General features: G+C 42.8%; 1 protein-coding gene and 1 long non-coding RNA gene across 2 annotated transcripts in view; one reads left to right on the plus strand and one right to left on the minus strand.

The window, feature by feature from the left end:
* The first annotated feature begins 8285 nt into the window (after window positions 1–8285).
* On the plus strand, window positions 8286–24384 carry LOC121003915. Its single transcript, XR_005779623.1, has 3 exons — window positions 8286–8427; window positions 12543–12553; window positions 24374–24384. It is a non-coding gene; the product is annotated as an uncharacterized LOC121003915 (long non-coding RNA).
* The window catches only part of MTG1 (mitochondrial ribosome associated GTPase 1), a 408689-nt gene continuing 392071 nt past the window's right edge, over window positions 8868–25485 (minus strand). The window contains exon 11 of the mRNA XM_040435854.1: window positions 8868–9117. Within this exon, the coding sequence (XP_040291788.1) occupies window positions 9020–9117 (98 nt within the window). The 3' untranslated portion in view covers window positions 8868–9019. The remainder of the gene's footprint in view (window positions 9118–25485) is intronic.

Genomic DNA, 25485 nt, shown 5'->3' on the forward strand with positions numbered 1-25485 from the left:
TAGGAATCGACTCCTGGAGCATCTCAATTACATCCAAAACCCGAATGCCCTAAATGTCTCCAATGCAGCGAGACATTTTATACAAATACATGCACGTCAGGTTAAAACATTCAAAGCCTTTGCAATTGAGAGGGTTTTTGCACCTAGGAGGGGGGGGGGGATCAGTGTAAAAAACTTCGCCTACGAGAAGCCTTCTGGATTTTCAGACTCAATACCAGAGTTCCCAATGGCTTGAATCTGAAAAGAGAACTAATGTATGTATATCAGTAATTATGTTAGATGCCAGAACCAGAATGACCAATGCTGCGAATGCAGCAATTTTCTGCTATTTAATATATGCCATCCCCTTATATATGCAGTTTCTGGGGAGCGATGTGACCATCCTGGTTTTGCCATCTAGTAGTTTTCTCACTTAATATATATCATTTTATTTACATGCATGCTTCTAGTGCTAATGCGTAGTGCCTCATTCACACTGTGCGGTTACTCAGTCTTTTTTGCATATGCCTGGGAAGCCGGGAGCACGGTTCCCAAGGACTTAATTTTGATGGAGTTCCCGCAGTGTGTATAACAAATCAGGTATGCATCCAACCAACACACATTTACCAACCACGCAAAATTAAATTACCCAGACAAATCATTTTCATTTGTATTTTTATTTCATTTTATTTTATTTTGTTTTCTTGCGTAACAAACTGTACATGTATGTAATCTTCAGGATCTGCACTCCACGGCAGTGCATAGTGCCATATTGGTTTTGTTCATTCATATGTTTTTACAAGTTGTTATATGGAGTATGCTGTTCACACTGTGGAGTTTTTTTGTCCTTTCCCTGCATGGGTTTGGAACATGGGATTTGGTTCCATAAGGGTTAACTCAGAAGGAACACTCCCGCACAGTGTGCAACCCATCTTATATGTGATTAGCAGGTTGTAAGAAAGGTGTGATACACAGTGGGACAACTAATGGAGCGGGTGCCTTGTCTCTCAGAATTTTGGATGGTTGGACATAATGCTCCTTTAAATTGTGGGGTCACACTATGAAGCACCGTTACGACTAAGGGTCTAGCACCCGAAACGCGTCAACGTTTGTATTCCGTGTACCCAGTGGTCATGTCTGCTGTTTTGTATGTTCAATAAAAGAAGAAGCTTTTAAGAGGATTTTCAATGCTTCCGAGACCTTTCCTTCCAAATTACTTGCAGCCTGCTGTGGGGACACTCCCCTAAGGTTTCTGGAGTCGGGACTATTGCACAATCAGGAAGGTGAGCTGGATAAAGTTTTTCTGCATACAGTTCCTCATGTTGTGGTGACCCCCAACCATTACATTTTTTTCCTTGCTACGTCATAACTAATTTTGCTACTGTTATGAATTGTAATGTAAATATCTGATATGCAGGATGTATTTTTATTGTTACAAATTGAACATAACATAATTGTCCCCCAAATAAATAAATCAGAAGTGCTCAGGGTCCCCCAAATAAATAAATCAGAAGTGCTCAGGGTCCCCCAAATAAATAAATCAGAAGTGCTCAGGGTCCCCCAAATAAATAAATCAGCGGTGCTTCAGGTCCCCCCCCAAATAAATAAATCAGCGGTGCTTCAGGCCCCCCCCCCCAAATAAATAAATCAGCGGTGCTTCAGGTCCCCCCCCAAATAAATAAATCAGAAGTGCTCAGGGTCCCCCAAATAAATAAATCAGTGGTGCTCAGGGTACCCCCAAATAAATAAATCAGTGGTGCATCAGGTTTCCCCCAAATAAATAAATCAATGGTGCTCAGGGTCCCCCAAATAAATAAATCAGAAGTGCTCAGGGTCCCCCAAATAAATAAATCAGCGGTGCTTCAGGTCCCCCCCCAAATAAATAAATCAGCGGTGCTTCAGGTCCCCCCCCCCAAATAAATAAATCAGCGGTGCTTCAGGTCCCCCCCAAATAAATAAATCAGAAGTGCTCAGGGTCCCCCAAATAAATAAATCAGCGGGGATTCAGGTCTCCCCCAAATAAATAAATCAGTGGTGCTCAGGGTACCCCCAAATAAATTAATCAGTGGTGCATCAGGTTTCCCCCAAATAAATAAATCAATGGTGCTCAGGGTCCCCCAAATAAATAAATCAGAAGTGCTCAGGGTCCCCCAAATAAATAAATCAGCGGTGCTTCAGGTCCCCCCCCAAATAAATAAATCAATGGTGCTCAGGGTCCCCCAAATAAATAAATCAGAAGTGCTCAGGGTCCCCCAAATAAATAAATCAGCGGTGCTTCAGGTCCCCCCCCCAAATGGTGCTCAGGGTCCCCCAAATAAATAAATCAGAAGTGCTCAGGGTCCCCCAAATAAATAAATCAGCGGTGTTTCATGTCCCCCCAAATAAATTAAGCCTTGCTCAGCCAAATAATTAAAATAAAATTAGCCAGGCTCAATTAAATCATTGGTGGCAGTGGTGCTCAGCGGCGATGTCATTAACGAAAAAACTCGGACCTCAGCAGACAGGCAGCCCGACTTACCCGTCCAGACGTCAGGCCCCTTCAAGCACAGGCAGTGATAGGACATCACTTCCTGTGCGCGAGGATAAGGGGCCGCTGCCGTTGTGCGGGCGACCCACAATAGGAAGCCTCAGGCGACCCCCCTGAAAGGGCCGATCGACCCCCAAAGGGGTCGCGACCCCTAGGTTGAGAACCGCTGTTCTAGGTGGACCAAGCGATCAAGCAGCTGCAGCACTGATGTGCATTCTGACAGAAGCATTGCGCTGCTGTCAGATTACACAAAAGTCGGTGTATGCGGCGCTGCAAGACGAGATTTCTCCTCTGCAGTAAAAGATACGTTTGCCGAGGCATATGAGCTGAGGAGGCGGCGGTGTTCATATGCTTTGGCAAACACTTTGTATATATAAAAAAAATAATAAAAATCCCGGCAATGATTAATTCATCCACATCGATTGATGTGAATGGAGAAATCTGGTTTGCCAGGGCATACGAGCTAAGTGGGTATGGATGTTGGGCGGAGCTCCTATGTCCTGGCAGACGCCTTTCCCCTCCTTTTTTTTTTGGCAGAGATTTTTTCATCCACATTGATCGATGCGAATGAAGAAATCTGTGCCGTTCATTCTTTCTTTCAGCCCAGAGGCTGAATGAAAAAAAAAATATCTCATTACCCGTATGCTCAATATAAGGAGAATAGCAGAAACTCCTAATGCTGGCCATACATGTAATGACTGCGGAGACCCTCAAATGCCAGGGCAGTACAAACACCCCACAAATGACACCATTTTGGAAAGAAGACACCCCAAGGCATTCGCTGAGGGGTATATTGAGTCCATGAAAGATTGAAATTTTTGTCCCAAGTTAGCGGAAAGGGAGACTTTGTGAGAAAAAACTAAAAAAATCAATTTCCGCTAACTTGTGCCAAAAAAAATAAAAAATTCTATGAACTCGCCATGCCCCTCATTGAATACCTTGGGGTGTCTTCTTTCCAAAATGGGGTCACATGTGGGGTATTTATACTGCCCTGGCATTTTAGGGGCCCTAAAGAGTGCGAAGAAGTCTAGGATCCAAATGTCTAAAAATGCCCTCCTAAAAGGACCATTTTACATATACCCATGCTGGGTGAGATAAATATCTTGGTCAAATGCCAACTTTGTATAAAAAAATGGGAAAAGTTGTCTTTTGCCGAGATATTTCTCTCACCCAGCATGGGTATATGTAAAAAGACACCCCAAAACACATTGCCCAACTTCTTCTGAGTACGGCGATACCACAGGTGTGACACTTTTTTGCAGCCAAGGTGGGCAAATGGGCCCACATTCCAAAGAGCACCTTTCGGATTTCACAGGCCATTTTTTTTACAGATTTTGATTTCAAACTACTTTGCACACATTAGGGCCCCTAAAATGCCAGGGCAGTATAACTACCCAACAAGTGACCCCATTTTGGAAAGAAGACACCCCAAGGTATTCCGTGAGGGGCATGGCGAGTTCCTAGAATTTTTTGTCACAAGTTAGCGGAAAATGATGATTTTTTTTTTTTTTTCTTACAAAGTCTCATATTCCACTAACTTGTGACAAAAAATAAAAACTTCCATGAACTCACTATGCCCATGATGAAATACCTTGGGGTGTCTTCTTTCCAAAATGGGGTCACTTGTGGGGTAGTTCTACTGCCCTGGCATTTTAGGGGCCCAAATTCGTGCGAAGTAGTTTGAAATCAAAATGTGTAAAAAATGGCCTGTGTAATCCGAAAGGTGCTCTTTGGAATGTGGGCCCCTTTGCCCACCTAGGCTGCAAAAAAGTGTCACACATGTGGTATCGCCGTACTCAGGAGAAGTTGGGCAATGTGTTTTGGGGTGTCTTTTTACATATACCCATGCTGGATGAGAGAAATATCTCGGCAAAAGACAACTTTTCCCATTTTTTTTTATACAAAGTTGTCATTTGACCAAGATATTTATCTCACCCAGCATGGGTATATGTAAAATGATACCCCAAAACACATTCCCCAACTTCTCCTGAGTACGGCGATACCACATGTGTGACACTTTTTTGCAGCCTAGGTGGGCAAAGGGGCCCACATTCCAAAGAGCACCTTTCGGATTTCACCGGCCATTTTTTACAGATTTTGATTTCAAACTACTTTGCACGCATTTGGGCCCCTAAAATGCCAGGGCAGTATAACTACCCCACAAGTGACCCCATTTTGGAAAGAAGACACCCCAAGGTATTTCATGATGGGCATAGTGAGTTCATGGAAGTTTTTATTTTTTGTCACAAGTTAGTGGAATATGAGACTTTGTAAGGAAAAAAATAAAATAAAAAAAATTCATCATTTTCCGCTAACTTGTGACAAAAAAGAAAAAGTTCTATGAACTCACTATGCCATCAGCGAATACCTTAGGGTGTCTACTTTCCGAAATGGGGTCATTTGTGGGGTGTTTGTACTGTCTGGCCATTGTAGAACCTCAGGAAACATGACAGGTGCTCAGAAAGTCAGAGCTGCTTCAAAAAGCGGAAATTCACATTTTTGTACCATAGTTTGTAAACGCTATAACTTTTACCCAAACCATTTTTTTTTTTTACCCAAACATTTTTTTTTTATCAAAGACATGTAGAACAATAAATTTAGAGAAAAATTTATATATGGATGTCGTTTTTTTTGCAAAATTTTCAACTGAAAGTGAAAAATGTCATTTTTTTGCAAAAAAATCTTTAAATTTCGATTAATAACAAAAAAAGTAAAAATGTCAGCAGCAATGAAATACCACCAAATGAAAGATCTATTAGTGAGAAGAAAAGGAGATAAAATTAATTTGGGTGGTAAGTTGCATGACCGAGCAATAAACCGTTAAAGTTGTGAAGTGCCGATTTGGAAAAAAGGGCCTGGTCACTAGGGGAGTATAAACCTGTGGTCCTTAAGTGGTCAAAAACAAAAACAAACATGTAACGGAGAACAAACACTTGACAAATCCGTTGAAAGAAGAAAATGAGGTATCTGTGTCTTTGTCCTCTGAAATCTTCACGGCTTGCCCACGTAGAATCAACAGCTGGCATTTCAACGCAAGGGTAGATTTAGTAACTATAACTTGTAATAGAACAGGAAAAGACCTTGAAAAGACAAATGAGCAGATCATTTTTGATGTTGAGGAGTGTAGGGAGTATTGTGGACCGGGGTAGAGATGGTAATTTTGCCAACCTTTTAGTAGAGTTTTCCCTTCTTCAAGGGATCGGACCAGGTGAGAGCGTCCATCTTTAGAAATAAGTAACTTCATAGGGTGTCCCCATTTGTAAACAATTTCATGTTTGCGCAGGGAGAGCATGATAGGTAGAAGCTCACGGCGTTGTTTCAAGGTGGCTGCAGAGAGATCTGTGTATAATCGAACAGATTGGAAAGGAGCCGGGAGAGTGCCAATTTTTCTGGCTGCTAACATCACCGCTTCTTTTGTTGGGAAAAAATGGATGCATGCTAGAGCGTCTCTAGGGATATCTGGACCCAGGTGTTTCGGTTTTGGAACCCTATGGGCTCGGTCCACAATTAATTCTTGAGAGGAAAGCTTAGGGATAAGGGACACAAAAAGCTTTTGGATATAGGAAGGCAGCTCTGTGTTAGAAATATCTGCTGGGATGCCGCGAAACTTAATGTTGTTCCGTCGCGAGCGATCCTCTAAGTCTGCCATTTTAAATTTTACACTTTCCATTTCGTCCGCCATTTCATTATGCGCGTCGATTACTTCATTTTGGGATGTTGCAAAGTCCGACATTTTAGACTCAATATGCGCCACCCTTTGCTCAACGCTATGTAATGTAGCAGACATGGGAGCAATTAAAGCTGCTAAATCATGTTGCATTGCAGATTTTAAAGCTAACAGCATTTGTTTTAGAGAGTCTTCTGACACTAGTTTGTCAGAGACAGGGTAGTTAGTGAATAGTTCAGTCTCTTGAGGAGAGGTAACCGGACTAACCTGGATGTCCTCAGGTAGCTCTACCCTCGGTCTCCTCTTCTGTGGGCTTGAAGAAGGTGAGCTGGAAGTGCCTGCGGCGCCATCTTGTGAGTCCCTGTGTCCCGATCCTGCCGCTCTGATGTCCTCAGGAGTAGCGGGGAACTGAGGAGTTGTGAGGTGAGAGGGGTCCGGTAGGATAGGGGATGAGACCGAGGGGAAATGTTCTGAGATCTGCAATGGGGACGGAGCACTCAGCGGTGGTGAGGCGGGAGCAGAAGCGGCTTCAGGGCTCCGGGCGCCATCTTGGGTTTTCCCTCTTTCAAAATATCTCTCCAAATTCTCACTATTCAGCCTTGGGAGCAGCCTTTTATTCTTCCCCATCGTGTACTGATCTGAGCGATCCTCTTTTCGGGCTGATTCAGGTGGAATTGAAGGTACAATGCTTGATCTATGTCACTGAGGTGCAGGAGCTGCTGGGCTATGCATCCATCAGACTCGGCAGCCAAGCCACGCCCCTCGGTTTCACATTTATGACATTGCATATGTTGTACAATTTTGTCATTATGTATGGTAAAATCTTCCACAGTAATTAGACCTTGAATTTGCACATTCAGATCCGCGATGATTTTCTTAATATTTTCTACCTCTTTGCCGAGAAAGTCAATATTCAATAGCATGAGATCAAAGGAGTATTTATTACTCACCGCTTCAAACTTTGTACAGAAGTCAGTGTCATTAGGAAATAGGTTAGGGCGCAGATGTGATCTGAGACCCCTCTTGATGGGTACGCCGAGGCCCACGTAGTTGCGATCATGGAGAGCCCTTACAGGTGAGCTAGAGGGGCGTATACATATTATGTCAAATAGGTATTGCATTGCGATTCTCTCATGATTGGCTATAACTAGGTTTGTTGCATCACTCTTGCTTGTCGATTGGGTGAAAACTTTTGTGGGAGTGCATGTTTTTTACTATTTATATGTTGGTATCATCACTTGTATTTTATGCTTAACAAAGGCTACATGTAGCCAAAACGTTGCCATTTCTGTACACCGTACCATGGAAGTCTGAATAAAGAAGTTATTTGTTTGGAGATGCTGCTGTAGCTCACATTTTCTACTGCCTTCATCTTGACTGCCCTGGATCTGGGGTCTTTCGGCTAAGCTGCTGCATTCCTACAACCTCAGCTCTGGAAAACCTGCTTCTGTGTGCTGCTCTTATCCCTTGTTCTTCGCCAGGGTATGATTAAGGGGAGCAGGGGTCTGATTAAGGGGTGAAAAGGGTTGATGAAGGGGTGCAGACTGGGGATTAATGAAGGGGTTGATCTATACCTGCAGTACAGGGTTTTATGTATTCAGTTGATCGCTAGGTGGTATCTAGTGCAGCCCTATGTTATTTGGTATTTTGTTTATCTATGCTTTATTTGGCGCAAATGTTGGCGTACTACCATTTAGGAAATTCATACCATCTGTACACTGCTGCTGCGAATCTTGCATTATTTTTGTATCCATACTTAAAAGGGCCTCTCTTTTAAATATAGGGGGGTGCCACAAGATTAGCTTGCACAGGGCGCCTGAACACCTAAGGCCAGCCCTGTTCTGAGGATAGGTCATTAAAGGGGTTATCCCATGACATAAGTAAAAAATAAAAATCAGACATCCTATAGTACATGACAACCTCTTTCTAACAAAGCCATAACCAGCCCTGTACCTGACATGAATTCATAAATATCCCCATTCATTGCTCTGCTAGATTTATATCAAGCTGAAAGCTCAAGGGGAGTGTATTTTCTGTCTTCAAGGGGCATGTCTCAACTTTCCCTATCACAGTTCAGGAGGCAGTGGAAGGATCAAATAAATGAGTGGCTCTCTCAGTGAGCAGGTCAAAGAAAAAAAACTGCAGGTGCCGCTATACAGATACCTTTTATTGATTAAAACTCAGTGGCTATGCTAAATTTTTAATTACATGCAATTACAAAAGTATTCAGATGCAGGTGCTGATTTGAAAATTTGTGGGACAACCCCTTTAAAATTGGCAACCCAGAAAAAACCTTTAAAGGCCAAGCCTATTTTGGCATTTAGTACTGAGGGTATTTTTTTTATTTCTGCATTCCGAGTGCCGGAAGTTAATTTTTCTGATAGTTGCTGAAATCAGGGAATTCATTGTTAAGCCAGGCACAATACCTTGTAGGGCCAGCTCACATGAATGTAGTGATATCAAAAAGACTGCATAGTATACGGTACATTTTGCTTACTTCAAATGTACAGTAAAAAATATTTTAACTCTTGGGGAATCCTAAACATATAAAAATGTATCTTCTATCTGAATGCACTCAAAACATTTTATCACTCCCTTGACTGCAAAGAGTCCAGAAATGGATAAGGTATGGAGATGCACTCCACCGTGATGAATTAAAAGAACTGTAAGTTTATTCTTTTCAGATACCTGCTATACAGAATGGAAAAAACAAGTTTAATTTGACAGTTTAATTCTCCAGTTCAGTTCATTTGCCACAGACTATTTCAGCTTCAGTCATGAGAAAGGCTATATTTTTTTTCTGTGTTCCTGTGTGAAGTCCAGTTCTTTTATCTACTTCTACCTCATTAGTCCAAAGTCACTATTCCCAAATCTCCTTTCCGAAAAGACCGAATGAAATCATAAGCAGCAGCTGAGTAATTTGGTACTGTAATATTCACATTTCCTAAAGAGAAAAATCATCATAAATAAAATATTTTAATGTGTTCTATTTAAAAAAAAAAAACTCCACAAAATATGTTAGACTATGTATTAACTATTTCACTTTTGTCACAAAAAATGGGAACATATTGCTCTGCGGATAGAACAACCATTTGAATGCTTCTGTTTCTCTGGTATGTATTCTAATGTTTGGTATTTAAAGAAAGAAAAAAAGATTAGTCTGAATTACCTTCACACAAGAAGTTTACCACACACCAGTCAATACTAGGAGATTTCACATATTATAGTCACATAGTAACATGGGGTGAATCCTTAAATCACTGCTTTGGTAACATCCCTGCTCTGCACACTCCCCCTTCCATTGATTGACTGCGTTATACATCACCATGCTGACGGCGGAGTGGTGTCCTAGCAAGTACATATCATATACTCTATTTACTTACCATGCCTTAACATGTTGACAATAGAGGGTTTTTATGCTTAGAAAGCTAATACATATTACTGGGATATTCACAGGCACAATAGATCATTATAAAGACACCAGTAATATGTATTAGCTCTCTAAGTAAAGAAAACCACTCTTCTCAATATGATAAGGCTGTAACCTAATTTTTTTTCTTCAATTATTTTTCCCCCCTTATTTAACCCATAATAAAAGGTTAAGGCCTTACTATATTGATAACAGAGTTTTTTTTTTTGTCTTATAAAGCTAATACATATTGCGGTTTTATTTACAGCCACAATATATCATTATAAGACACCAGTAATAGGTATTAGTGTTACAAGCAGTGCTCCAAAGATTCAGCCCAGCTCCCTGGTGCTTAACATGCTAATTTGCATACAAATAAAAACACTGATATCTCTGCAGCTGTTTAACATACAGACAAAAGAAAGGTCTTGTTTTAATCAGCATGATCAACACTACCAAGCAGTGTGCCTAGTTTAATAGGGTTGAATACAGTATGCTGACAGAGGCTCTTTAAAAGCAGCTTCATATATTGATGACCCACACTCAGGATCCTGTAGGTCATCAATATCTGATCTGTGGGGGTACAACACCCCGCACCCATACTGATCAGCTGTATTTTTGCAGCCTCCGATGCTGGAACTAGCACTTTGAATGAAGCCTGAGGCTGTAGTGTATGTGCTGGATTACTGTGGCTCAGCTTCCATGGAATTGAATGGTAGTTAGGCTACTTTTACACTTGCGGCAGAGTGATCCGGCAAGCAGTTCTGTAGCCGAAACTGCCTGCTGGATATGGCGATCTGCATGCAAACAGACAGCATTTGTAGATGTATCTGGATCCGTCTTAAAAATGCATTGCAAGAACGGATCCATCTCTCCGGATGTCAAAACGGATCCATTATAAATTTTTTCACATTTTTACCGCATGCGCAGACCAGAAGGACGGAACCGGCATTCCGGCAACTGATCCGGAATTTTGGACAGAGATAATACCGCAGCATGCTGCGGTATTTACTCCGTCCAAAACGCCATTCAGTGACTGAATTGAAGGCATCCTGATGCATCCTGAACGGATTTCTCTCCACTCAGAATGCATGGGGATAAAACTGATCAGTTCTTTTCCAGTATTGAATCCCTATGACGGAACTCAGTGCCGGAAAAAAAAAACGCTAGTATGAAAGAACCCTTAAGCTGCAGTAACCTGGATCAGCCAACACACTTTGAACAGACCCAGAAGCACAGCTCTATTCAAAGTGCTAGTTCCATCAATAGAGGCTACAAGGAACAACTGATCCTAGTGGGTGTCAAGAGTCAGGCCCCCACCTATTAGATATTTATTATCTAGCTTGGTGATCGATCATCAATATCAGGAGTCTGGAAATCCTCTTTAACTTACTGGATTCAACAACCATTCTGCAGAATTTTAGTAACTATAACTTGCAATATTTATATATACAAGAAATACATCCAGGACTCCATAGTCTCACTGTAAAAAAAACTATTCTATTTTGTTGTACAAACCCTCTTTCCTCACAACAGCAGGATGGGCAAACTGCGGCTCTCCAGCTGTTGTAAAACTACAACTCCCAGTATTCCCAGTCTGCCTGCAGCTATCAGCCTACAGCAGGGCATGATGGGATTTGTAGTTTTACAACAGCTGGAGAGCTGCAGTTTGCCCATCTCTGCTCTAGACAAAGAAGATGGCCCTTTATTACTGTCACCGTGCAGTTCACTGACAGTTTTGGCTATGTAGGCTGGCTGCAGGCCGAAACCTATGTATGCTGGGTGCTGGCTGCGGTGTCTTGTGTGAACTATGCCCATGAATGTGTGTACTCCCTGTCTCTGTATCTCTGTGCAGTTCCTGTCTCTGGTGCCATGTAGGCTGGCTGCAGGCTCCCTTGCGTACTGGCTGCAGGCTGACTCCTGTGTATGCTGGTTGCTTGAGACTGCGTGCTGGCTGCAGTGGTGTGTGTGAACTGTGGCCTGTGTTTGTGGTTCTGGTACTCCTGTTCTGATGGGGTCAACTTCCCCTGATCTGTGCCTGGGTGTGTCTTATCAGGTGCCGTCATTAGGCAGCTATATCTGTGAGCTGTGGGGCTTTGGGTCAGTCTATCTTCTGCATTTCTGGGTGTAGCACCTTGCTGCTCACCCAGGCGGTCAGTCCTTCCTCTGCCTTACTGTGTGTAGCCCCCTTGCTGCTGACCCAGGAGGTTTTGCCATCTGCCCTTGTTTGTGTTGTCACCTGGTAATGCATTGTTGATGTTATTGCCTTGTCTGATCTTCTGTACCTGTTCTATGATCATGTTGATGTTGTTATTCTTGTCTATGCCTTGCCTGTTCTTCTTTACCTGTTCTCTGTCTGGATACGGTCTGTTCCATGTTTAGCCTAGCAGTGCTCTAACTGCGTCTGATAGCTAGGCAGTCCTAAACTGCTTCTGGTCCTGCCTGTTCCATGTCCAGCCTGGCAGTGGCTACTGCTTCTGATCCAGTCTGTTCCTTGTCTGTCCTGCATTGCCATACTGCTTCTGTTCCCGAGTATGTCCTACCTTCGTGAGAGGGTCCCTGGGTTCTCCGGAGGGAGGATCTCTAATCTGTGTGCAGCTCTGCCTGAGACTGCCATGCTTCCATTCCGCATGGGAGCCAGGCACCTGCTTGTGTGTATGATCCATGTCCTGTGTTTGCTTGGGTTCCAGTTCTGTAGTCTGCTCCGCTGGTGCTTGCACCAGCATGGTTCCTTGCAGGTAGGGGCCAAGTGTACCGGGACCTTCCTGGAGGTGCGACCAGTGAGCCCTCGGTCCAGTTCATCCCCACCACCAGGGGCTTTGTGAAGAACGGGGCTCACTGGCTCTTCCACCTCCTGGGTTTTGCCTCTGATCTGCTGGTACACTTTGTTCTGTGATAGTGCTACCACTATTGCCTAACCTGCATGTCTCTATTACACATGTAATAAGTAAACATGACAGTAAAGTATTTTGTTGGTCCCTGGTCTGAATCTTGCTTGTGTCCTGTTTGCAAGACATCCCGGAGGTCTGCCTTTGGGCCTCTGGCACGTGATTGTAGATCTCCTGTCAGAAGTATTTTTTACTAAGCTACAGTACATAACCCTAATTGTGATAACCTTTCTGAGTACTGTATTCCACCCATTAAATGTATTAATCTAGTAGCCTGGCTTTGAACCTGCTCACGCTCTATGTATTGCTAAAAAAATCAGGAAACTTGCTAACAAATACACCATTTCAGGTTCAGATACTCTTTAAAGAGAGACTACACACACCACTTTAAGAATAGTAAAATATGTAGGTAAATGTATTAAGAGCATACGGATAATGAGGCAAATATAAATCTATTTTTAGCAAAATATGTAAATACAAGGAAGAGAAAACTTACAACAAATTAGTGTTTGTATCTAACCCTTATTACATAATTACAACCACGCTTCATCTAGAGCAGCGGTTCTCAACCTAGGGGTCGATCGGCCCTTTCCGGGGGGTCGCCGGTGCTTGTTTTGCGGCTGAGTAACTCAGAAGATCCGATGGTATATTCTAACCCCCAGACGTTCCCATGGTGACGGGGACGCTTGCCTGGGGGTTAGAATATACCATCGGGTCTGAGTTTTACGAACTCAGTGAGATCGTAAAAACTCAAATCCAATGGTATATTCTAACCCCCAGGCGTTCCCATGGTGACAGGGATGCTTGCCTGGGGGTTAGAATATACAGGGCCACGCCGCTCACAGCAGTATATTTATAAACTTATCAGTAACTACTTTAACTTTAATCATTGCTCAGCTGAGCTCTTTACTTGGATTATAATTTATTTGGATATGGGATATCTTACTTTGTCTTAGCTCCGGTAATAGCAGGCAGTGCGGGGGGCGGCGCTCACTCACTGACGTCACGCGCCTGCTCCTCCCACTAGGCGGCGCAGGCGCGTGACATCAGTGAGTGAGCGCCGCCCCCCGCACTGCCTGCTATTACCGGAGCTAAGACAAAGTAAGATATCCAAATAATCCAAGTAAAGAGCTCAGCAATGAGCAATGATTAAAGTTAAAGTAGTTACTGATTAGTTTATAAATATACTGCTGTGAGCGTCGGGGAGGGAGATCTGTGGATGGCACTGTAGGGGGATCTGTGGATGGCAGTGCCATCCACAGATCTGCCTACAGTGCCATCCACAGATCCCCCCTCCCCTAAACAGTGCCATCCACAGATCTCCCCCCTAAACAGTGTCATCCACAGGTCACCCCTAAACAGTGCCATCCACAGATCCCCCCCTAAACAGTGCCATCCACAGATCCCCCCCTAAACAGTGCCATCCACAGATCCCCCCCTCCCCTAAACAGTGCCATCATGGCACTGTTTAGGGGAGGGGGGATCTGTGGATGGCACTGTTTAGGGGGGGATCTGTGGATGGCACTGTTTAGGGGGGAGATCTGTGGATGGCACTGTTTAGGGGGGATCTGTGGATGGCACTGTTTAGGGGAGGGGGATCTGTGGATGGCACTGTTTAGGGGGGATCTGTGGATGGCACTGTTTAGGGGGGAGATCTGTGGATGGCACTGTTTAGGGGAGGGGGGATCTGTGGATGACACTGTTTAGGGGAGGGGGGATCTGTGGATGACACTGTTTAGGGGAGGGGGGATCTGTGGATGACACTGTTTAGGGGAGGGGGATCTGTGGATGGCACTGTTTAGGGGGGATCTGTGGATGGCACTGTTTAGGGGGGAGATCTGTGGATGGCACTGTTTAGGGGAGGGGGGGATCTGTGGATGGCATTGTTTAGGGGAGGGGGGATCTGTGGATGGCACTGTTTAGGGGGGGAGATCTGTGGATGGCACTGTTTAGGGGAGGGGGATCTGTGGATGGCACTGTTTAGGGGAGGGGGATCTGTGGATGGCACTGTTTAGGGGGGGATCTGTGGATGTCTTTGTGATTAATTACTCTGCTTTAATTATGTTCAATTTGTAGCAATAAAAATACATCCTGCATATCAGATATTTACATTACAATTCATAACAGTAGCAAAATTAGTTATGACATAGCAAGGAAAAAAATTTAATGGTTGGGGGTCACCACAACATGAGGAACTGTATTAAGGGGTCACGGCTTTAGAAAGGTTGAGAACCACTGATCTAGAGTCCTGGCTACATCCAGAATGAAGGTACTTACATCACCAATTGAGTTAGCATCATCATCAATTGAGACAGCAACACACATCAGCTGGGGAGCCCGTTTCAGCGAAAGCAGTCAGACTCGATTGGCAACAACAATTTTCTACACAGATACGTCTGTCTCATAGATGAACTCCAACTTTTTAACTGAAAAAAGGTCCAGCTTTTATACTGTTTTAACCAAATAGCTTCACCCCTTAATGGAATGTAGCCAGCTTAGGGTACTTTCACACTTGCTTTGCTGGATTCCGTCAGGCAGTTCCGTCTCCAGAACTGCCTGCCGGATCCAGCAATCTGTATGCAAACGGACAGCATTTGTAGACAGATCCGTCTCACAAATGCATTGCAATACTGGAACAGTCTCTCCGGTTGTCATTCGGAAAAACTGATCAGGTATTTATCTTTTTCACACTTTTAAAGGTCTGCGCATGTGCAGGCCGCAAAACCGGATCCGTTTTGCCTGAACACTTGCATTTCAATGTAAAATAATGCCGGATCCGGTATTCCGGCAAGTGTTCCGGAATTTTGGACGGAGAAAATACTGCAGCATGCTGCGGTATTTTCTCCATCCAAAAACCGTACAGTGACTGATACAGACATCCTGATACATACTAAACTAATTGCTCTCCATTTAGAATGCATTAGGATAAAACTGATCAGTTTTTTTCCGGTATTGAGCCCCTAGGACGGAACTCAATAGTGGAAAAGTTTAACACAAGTGTGAAAGTACCCTTATGCAATCCACAATGGTCACTGTGTATATCTTGTTTTTCTGTTACTATTTCAGACCTTGGAACGTCCAATTCTCAGATCTGCAAAAAACTAAATCTCAAGACAAACTATGCAGACAATGTTAACCCCTTCTAACACGGGCCAGTTATCACTTTTCGGCCTGGGCCATTTTTTGCAAATCTGACTTGTTTCACTTTATGTGGTAATAGTTTTGGAACACTTATTTATCCAAGCCATTCTGATAATGTTTTCTTGTGACACATTGTACGTCATGATAGTCATAATTTTTTGGCAATATATTTCACCTTTAATTATGAAAAAAATCCCAAATTTACCAAAAATTTGCAAAATTTCTATTTGCTTTTACAGAAAGTGATACCTCATAAAATATTTATTACTTAACATTCCCCATATGTCTACTTTATGTTGGCATCATTTTGTAAATGTTATATTATTTTTTAAGGACGTTAGAAGGCTTAGAATTTTTGAAGCAATTCAAAACCCACTTTTTAAGGACCAGTTCAGGTCTGAAGTCACTTTGTGGGGCTTACATAGTGGAAACCCCCCATAAATGACCCCATTGTATAAACTACACCCCTCAAGTTACTCAAAACTGATTTTGCTAACTTTGTTAACCCTTTAGGTGTTCCACAAGAATTAAAGGAAAATGGAGATGAAATTTCTAATTTCACTTTTTTGGCAGATTTTCCATTTTAATCATTTTTTTTTCTTTAACACATCGAGGGTTAACAGCCAAACAAAACTCAATATTTATTACCCTGATTCTGCGGTTTACAGAAACACCCCACATGTGGTCGTAAACTGATGTAAGGGCACACGGCAGGGCGCAGAAGAAAAAGGAGCGCCATATGTATTTTGGAAGGCAAATTTTGCTGGACTGGTTCTTAGATGCCATATCCCATTTGAAGCCCCCCTGATGCACCCTTACAGTAGAAACTCCCAAAAAGTGACCCTATTTTGGAAACTAGGGGATAAGGTGCCAGTTTTATTGGTACTATTTTGGGGTACATATGATTTTAATTGCTCTATATTACGTTTTTTGTGAGGCAAGGTAACAAAAAAATGGCTGTTTTGGTACTGTTTTTATTTTTTACAACATTCATCTGACAGGGTAGATCATGTGCTATTTTTATAGAGCAGGTTGTTACGGACGCAATGATATCAAATATCATTTTTAGCGGGATGAGGTGATTGTTTGATTGGTACTATTTTGGGGGGCATATACCTTTCTGATTGCTTGGTATTGCACTTTATGTAATGTTAGGTGACAAAAAATGGCTTTGTTTGGCAGTTTTTATTTTTTTACAGTGTTCACCTGAGGGGTTAGGTAATGTGATATTTTTATGGAGCAGGTTCTTACAGATGCGGCAATACCTAATATGACAACCACTTATGCCTAACCGGCTACTAACCACTCTTGTCCCAGACAAATAAAATGTAACTTTTACTTATTTTATTAAAACAAGTGAGAAAAGTGACAAGTGAGCTAACTAAGGGATTAAAATCACTGTACCTCATGAGAGATGCTATTACTGACTGGTAAGTAACGTGTATAAGCAGGCAGGGGTGCACTACACCGCACTGCCTACCACAACCGTCCCTGCTGTATTTGCTAGGGTATTGCACTGTGCCTGGTGTCTATTATACCTCCATAATTGGTGTGTAGATTGTGGTATAAACCTATTAGCACTGAATGTTTTACATCAAGCACACAATTTTCAGTCTAGCTCAATGCAGTGCAGCAAATTAAAACCCAAATTCAGCCCCCCAACATGTTTTGCCAGCTACTCTGGCTTCATCAGGGGTATCAGGCAGACTTGAGTGACCAACACTGGTATAGAGAATTTATAGGCTACCCTCTCACTACCTGTGAGAAAGGGGGCCAATCCGACCTGGGTATATAGATGCCTGCTTAGTTTTACCCTAAAGGTGTTATTGCTGTGACGGGCTCAAAACGTCACCCATTAGGGGGAGTTCCTATGTGACCCGTTGCGCAGTACTAATCGCCGCAGGAACTTACCTTCTGTAAGTACCGATTGTTCACCACTGCGCATGTGGCAGAACTTAATAGTGAAGAGCCAGCAGAGGATGATACTGCAGCCGCGCCTGTACTTAGTTCGTATGTACCGATGGTTTATATGTTAGTACTTACTCTACTTCTACGGCACACTGCGCCTGCGCATGATTTTATTCCCTGCAGTAATATATTGTGATTATTATACCTATACAAGTGTTATAAGATTTATATATACACATTGTACACTATTCTAGCAGGCATGCATTCAATAAAAACACCTATTAGGACTACATAGGTTTCTCTACCTCCTTGTGAGATCTGTTATTATATGTACTATGTTTAGATTGGTAGTAATATAGGGTTGAGATTCTCCAACCTCATATCTCCTAGTTTATGAGACAGTATTTGTTTCTCATTTATATAATTATGATTATGATGGTTTATGGCATTAAAAAGGCAGTCGCACATCGTGCCCGCACTGTTTTTATCTCATATGTAATTGACATTAATAGGGTTTATTTTACCCAACTAAACTACCTCTATGAGCACCTTTCTTGGTGCTCACCAGATCATTGCTGAAAATTAGTAAGTAAACCAACGTTTTTACGTGCTCACACTATATTCCATTTATAACTAAATAGTATAACGTGCTGATCTTCATCTTAAAGAAATTATCAATATGTAAAGCCTTCATTGAGGCCATTAGGGCTGAGGCTATTAAGGCAGTAAATCCACCTCGTCACTTCTGGATAGAATTCTCCTACAAGATCTCCTCTACGTGCTCCTAGAGTTTTTTTTACACAGACACCAGAATTGTAAGCATCTCTGATCGCCATTATGGAAAGCTCTGACATGTCTTGATATTGTCGTATCCGACTTCGTATTGATACTACTTATATGATGACAGATTCGCAGTAGGAATTCTTGGGATGTTTTGCCCACATACAATTTGGAACACGGGCAACGTACAATATACAGTACAGACCAAAAGTTTGGACACACCTTCTCATTGAAAGAGTTTTCTTTATTTTCATGACTATGAAGGCATCAAAACTATGAATTAACACATGTGGAATTATATACACTCTCCTAAAGAATTATTAGGAACACCTGTTCTATTTCTCATTAATGCAATTATCTAGTCAACCAATCACATGGCAGTTTCTTCAATGCATTTAGGGGTGTGGTCCTGGTCAAGACAATCTCCTGAACTCCAAACTGAATGTCAGAATGGGAAAGAAAGGTGATTTAAGCAATTTTGAGCGTGGCATGGTTGTTGGTGCCAAACAGGCCGGTCTGAGTATTTCACAATCTGCTCAGTTACTGGGATTTTCACGCACAACCATTTCTAGGGTTTACAAAGAATGGTGTGAAAACGGAAAAACATCCAGTATGCGGCAGTCCTGTGGGCAAAAATGCCTTGTAGATGCTAGAGGTCAGAGGAGAATGGGCCGACTGATTCAAGCTGATAGAAGAGCAACGTTGACTGAAATAACCACTCGTTGCAACCGAGATATGCAGCAAAGCATTTGTGAATCCACAACACGCACAACCTTGAGGCGGATGGGCTACAACAGCAGAAGACCCCACCGGGTACCACTCATCTCCACTACAAATAGGAAAAAGAGGCTACAATTTGCACAAGCTCACCAAAATTGGACTGTTGAAGACTGGAAAAATGTTGCCTGGTCTGATGAGTCTCGATTTCTGTTGAGACATTCAAATGGTAGAGTCCGAATTTGGCGTAAACAGAATGAGAACATGTATCCATCCTCTGATGGCTACTTCCAGCAGGATAATGCACCATGTCACAAAGCTCGAATCATTTCAAATTGGTTTCTTGAACATGACAATAAGTTCACTGTACTAAAATGGCCCCCACAGTCACCAGATCTCAACCCAATAGAGCATCTTTGGGATGTGGTGGAACGGGAGCTTCGTGCCCTGGATGTGCATCCCTCAAATCTCCATCAACTGCAAGATGCTATCCTATCAATATGGGCCAACATTTCTAAATAATGCTATCAGCACCTTGTTGAATCAATGCCACGTAGAATTAAGGCAGTTCTGAAGGCAAAAGGGGTCCAACACCGTATTAGTTTGGTGTTCCTAATAATTCTTTAGGTGAGTGTACATAACAAACAAGTGTGAAACAACTGAAAATATGTCATATTCTAGGTTCTTCAAAGTAGCCACCTTTTGCTTTAATTACTGCTTTGTACACTCTTGGCATTTTCTTGATGAGCTTCAAGAGGTAGTCCCCTAAAATGGTCTTCCAACAGTCTTGAAGGAGTTCCCAGAGATGCTTAGCACTAGTTGGCCCTTTTACCTTCACTCTGCGGTCCAGCTCACCCGAAACCATCTCGATTGGGTTCAAGTCCGGTGACTGTGGAGGCCAGGTCATCTGGCCCAGCACCCCATCACTCTCCTTCATGGTCAAATAGCCCTTACTTTCAAAGTTTTTCCAATTTTTCGGCTGACTGACTGACATTCATTTCTTAAAGTAATGATAGCCACTCGTTTTTCTTTACTTAGCTGCTTTTTCCTTGCCATAATACAAATTCTAACAATCTATTCAGTAGGACTATCAGCTGTGTATCCACCTGACTTCTCCTCAACGCCACTGATGGTCCCAACCCCATTTATAAGGCAAGAAATCCCACTTATTAAACCTGACAGGGCACACCTGTGAAGTGAAAACCATTTCAGGGGACTACCTCTTGAAGCTCATCAAGAGAATACCAAGAGTGCGCAAAGCAGTAATCAAAGCAAAAGGTGGCTACTTTGAAGAACCTAGAATATGACATATTTTCAGTTGTTTCACACTTGTTTGTTATGTATATAATTCCACATGTGTTAATTCATAGTTTTGATGCCTTCAGTGTGAATCTACAATTTTCAGTCATGAAAATAAAGGTGTGTCCAAACTTTTGGTCTGTACTGTAGATGATGCCCATTGTTTGACAATTAATGAATTCTCTAATTTCATATTTTCTGTCATCCAGGGGATTTATAAACCCTTACATAAAGCCTTTCATAGGGCTAAGAGTACAAATCGAGTGCATCGGTACCTTTGATGCACGACATCGTAAGGTTTTCCAAATCTTACAAAAGCATTGGCATGTATTATGCACAGATATTGACCTTGGGGAGGTGTTATCATCAAAACCCATGATTACTTATCGGGGAGGAAAAAATCTAAAGGATTTTTTGGTGCATAGTCTTCATAGTACTGACCCACCGAAAACAACTTGGTTGAAGTCTAATACAGTGGGAAGCTACCCTTGTGGAAGATGCAGTTTCTGCCCATACATGCAGAAGCTGTAAATGTTTATAAATCCCCTGGATGACAGAAAATATGAAATTAGAGAATTCATTAATTGTCAAACAATGGGCATCATCTATATTGTACGTTGCCCGTGTTCCAAATTGTATGTGGGCAAAACATCCCAAGAATTCCGACGGTGAATCTGTCAACATATAAGTAGTATCAATAGGAAGTCGGATACGACAATATCAAGACATGTCAGAGCTTTTCATAATGGCGCTCAGAGATGCTTACAATTCTGGGGTCTGTGTAAAAATACTCTAGGAGCACGTAGAGGAGATCTGGATAGAATTCTCCTACAAGAAGTAACTAGGTAGATTTACCGTCTTAATAGCCTCAGCCCTAATGGCCTCAATGAAGGCTTTACATATTCATAATTTCTTTAAGCTGAAGATCAGCACGTTATACTATTTAGTTATAAATGGAATATAGTGTGAGCACGTAAAAACGTTGGTTTACTTACTAATCTAATTTTCAGCAATGATCTATCTGGTGAGCATTTTTCTTTTGGCACGGTTTTTATTTAAATTTTTTACGGTGTTCAGCTGAGGGATTAGGTCATGTAATATTTTTATATAGCTTGTTGTTAAGGACGCGGCAATACCTAATATGTATACTTTTTTTTACTATTTCACTTTAACACAATATGCTATTATTTGAAACAATTTGTGGGATGAGGTAACTGTTTTATTGGTACCATTTTGTGGGACATATGCCTTTTTGATCGCTTGGTGTTGCACTTTTTGTGATGTAAGGTGACAAAAGTGGCTTTTTTTGACCGTTTTTATATATATCTTTTTTTTTTTATGCCGTTTATCGGACGGGGTGGATCATGTGATCATATTTATAGAGGCAGTCGTTACGGACGCAGTGATAACTAATGTTTTTTTTTTATTCTATTTTTTTTATTATAAAATCAGGGAAAAGGGGTGTTTTTTTTTTTTTCTTTTTTTTTAAAACTATTTCTGTCCCACTCTGGGACTTCAACTTTTGAGGGTGTGATCCCCTCTGCAATGCATTACAATACATTTGTATTGTAATGCATTGCCTGTTAGTGTATTACACAGAGTAATACACTAACAGGTTGCCTAGGAGACCCAGCCTGGGCAAGGCATTGGGCAGCCTGTGCATGGCCCCGGCTGCTTTGTCACCCATTGGGTCCCCACCACAGCAGCGCTGGGGACCCAATGGGCTCCCTCACCTGCCGCAAACCCCTTCTATGCTGCGGTCAGCGCTGACACTAGATCGCACACTAGAAGCCACAGGGTAGGCCCCAGAAAGTAAGTGCTAAGTCTAGATGGACACCAGTGAGATGGGTACAGAGACAAAGACCTGTCACAAGTATATGATACTGCTTGCCAACAAAAATGTATAGAAAAAATTGGTAAATAATTGTCAGTGTCTCAAGTGTCCATGCCCTGTCAAGTAAAACACTTTGAAAACGTCTTACCGGTTCAATGCAGGGTCAGTTTAGTGCACCCGGCCACAAATGCTAGGCCAGAGTGCTTTGTTAGGGAAGGATCTCAGGTTGGATGTAGTAGTTGTTAGGAAAGCCTCAAGAAACTAACTCTACTGTCTCTGTAATGCCCTAATTGTCCTGTTAAACCCTAATGACCACCTAACACGGGGTCCTTGCCCCGCAAGGAGTGGCCCCATCCGGAACCTCACCCTAAGCTTGGGTACTTACACCACCCTGCACACCTAAGTGCCTAGAAGCAGAGGCAGGACACCCAAACCAGTGAGGTGACTAGTGTAGAAAAAAAGAAAGGAAAACCGTGATGAACTCGCATGTCCCTACGCGTTTCTTCAAATAAGTAAATCTATAAGTCTGCACCTGAGCACAGCAGAGCCCCTTGAATCATCAGGGGACATAGGGGCAATGTTATGGAACCCCTTTAACTAATAGAGGGCGTATGGTAAGCCTAAGCCGGAAGGGGTGAAGCGGGTGCAGACCGGGCAGTTCTACAACAACGGTGTCCCAGGAGGGCGTATGGCATATATCCGGGACCCAGTCCTCAGAGATCAGATCGCCAGATGAGCGGGCAGCATTCATTCGTAAGATCGCCTGTAAATCACACAACACATAGTCCCTGTCAGGCAAATGATCAAGCTGGAGCCTAACCAGTAAAAAAAAGAAACAAGCGATATGGTCACTTACATAGACCCTGGAAGGCGTATGGCCGATGAGGTCTGAGCCTGCGCAGTAGAAGCGCCAGTGCGATGCCTGCATAAACTGCACAAGTGGTGCAACAATAGGGGTGGCGGGGGCAGCCACATAGTCCTGTGGTGATATATAGAAGAGGCGATGGTTTAGAGAGTATTTTAGTATTAGAGAGAGACACACACGGAGGATGCGTTTATCCTAGTCACCCCCGCCCCCCCCCCGTTGGGATTTCAAGACATGTTCAATACCCATAAATGTAATTACGGAGATACGGCCTGTCTGGACATGTCTGGCCACGGGGGTGTCCCTGTCGTTCCGTATGTCTCCAATGTGTTCGCCCATTCGTTTATGTAGTTCTCTGCGGGTTTTTCCTACGTAATGCTTGCCGCACTCGCAGGTGATAAGATAGATAACCCCCGTTGTGCGGCAGTTGATAAAATCCTGTATGTGGTACATATTACCTGCAGGATATATCTGGAGGGTTTCCCAGTTACGACCTAGGATCTCCATAATTTTGGTCGCGGCTGAGTCGAAGGTGCCTATGACTCGTATAGTCTTCTTTGAGTCTTTTTTGGGGCTCAAGGTCAAATGTAAAAGTGTACTACGCGTCTCACCACGTGCCCTGTGATAGGCCTTCCTAAGGACATTATCCGGGTAGCCCCGTTCACGAAGCCGCTTCCTAAGGTCATCTGACTGGCGTTTAAATTCCCCTAGGTTGGAGCAGTTGCGCCTTAGCCTCAAAAACTGCCCAACAAGTATCCCCGGTTTCAGTGGGGTGGGGTGGCAACTATCCCACCTGAGTAGGGAGTTTGTTGACGTTGACTTACGGTAGATGGTAGTCTGCAGACCCCCACTATCATCTCTAGATATGCATATGTCTAGAAAGGTAAGGTGATTCCACACTATTGTGGAGGTGAACCTGAGGTTGATAGAGTTATGATTGAGTTCATCAACCCACCTACCGAAATCACCCTCTGATCCGCTCCACAGAATTAAAATATTATCTATGTAGCGGGACTAGAGGGCGATATATTCAGAGTACCAGCCTGGTGTGTCCCTGAAGATGATTGTCTCCTACCACCAGCCCAGGAGCAAGTTCGCGTAAGATGGCGCACACGAACTACCCATAGCGGTGCCCCTGAGCTGGTGATAGTCAGGTCCATAAATATTGGGACATTGACACAATTCTAACATTTTTGGCTCTATACACCACCACAATGGATTTGAAATAAAACAAACAAGATGTGCTTTAACTGCAGACTGTCAGTTTTAATTTGAGGGTATTTACATCCAAATCAGGTGAATGGTGTAGGAATTACAACAGTTTGCATATATGCCTCCCACTTGTTAAGGGACCAAAAGTAATGGGACAATTGGCTTCTCAGCTGTTCCATGGCCAGGTGTGTGTTATTCCCTCATTATACCATTTACAATGAGCAGATAAAAGGTCAAGAGTTCATTTCAAGTGTGCTATTTGCATTTGGAATCTGTTGCTGTCAACTCTCAAGATGAGATTCAAAGAGCTGTTACTATCAGTGAAGCAAGCCATCATTAGGCTGAAAAAACAAAACAAACCCATCAGAGATAGCAAAAACATTAGACGTGGCAAAAACAACTGTTTGGAAAATTCTTAAAAAGAAGGAACGCATCGGTGAGCTCAGCAACACCAAAAGACCCGGAAGACCACGGAAAACAACTGGTGGTGGATGACCGAAAAATTATTTCCCTGGTGAAGAAAACACCCTTCACAACAGTTGGCCAGATCAAAAACACTCTCCAGGAGGTAGGTGTATGTGTGTCAAAGTCAACAATCAAGAGAAGACTTCACCAGAGTGAATACAGAGGGTTCATAACAAGATGTAAACTGTTTGCCAAACGACATCTAAAAAAGCCTTCACAGTTCTGGAACAACATCCTATGGACAGATGAGACCAAGATCAACTTGTACCAGAGTGATGAGAAGAGTATGGAGAAGGAAAGGAACTGCTCATGATCCTAAGCATACCACCTCATCAGTGAAGCATGGTGGTGGTAGTGTCATGGCGTGGGCATGTATGGCTGCCAATGGAACTGGTCCTCTTGTATTTATTGATGATGTGACTGCTGACAAAAGCAGCAGGATGAATTCTGAAGTATTTCGGGCAATATTATCTGCTTATATTCATCCAAATGCTTCAGAACTCATTGGACGGCGCCTCACAGTGCAGATGGACATTAACCCAAAGCATGCTGCAAAAGCAACCAAAGAGTTTATTAAGGGAAAGAAGTGGAATGTTATGCAATAGCCAAGTCAATAACCTGACCTGAATCCGATTTGAGCCTGCATTTCACTTGCTGAAAACAAAACTGAAGGGAAAATGCCCCAAGAACAAGCAGGAACTGAAGACAGTTGCAGTAAAGGCCTGGCAGAGCATCACCAGGGATGAAACCCAGCGTCTGGTGATGTCTATGCGTTCCAGACTTCAGGCTGTAAT

This window comes from Bufo bufo, chromosome 6 (genome assembly GCF_905171765.1).
Source record: "Bufo bufo chromosome 6, aBufBuf1.1, whole genome shotgun sequence".
Taxonomy (NCBI): Eukaryota; Metazoa; Chordata; class Amphibia; order Anura; family Bufonidae; genus Bufo; species Bufo bufo.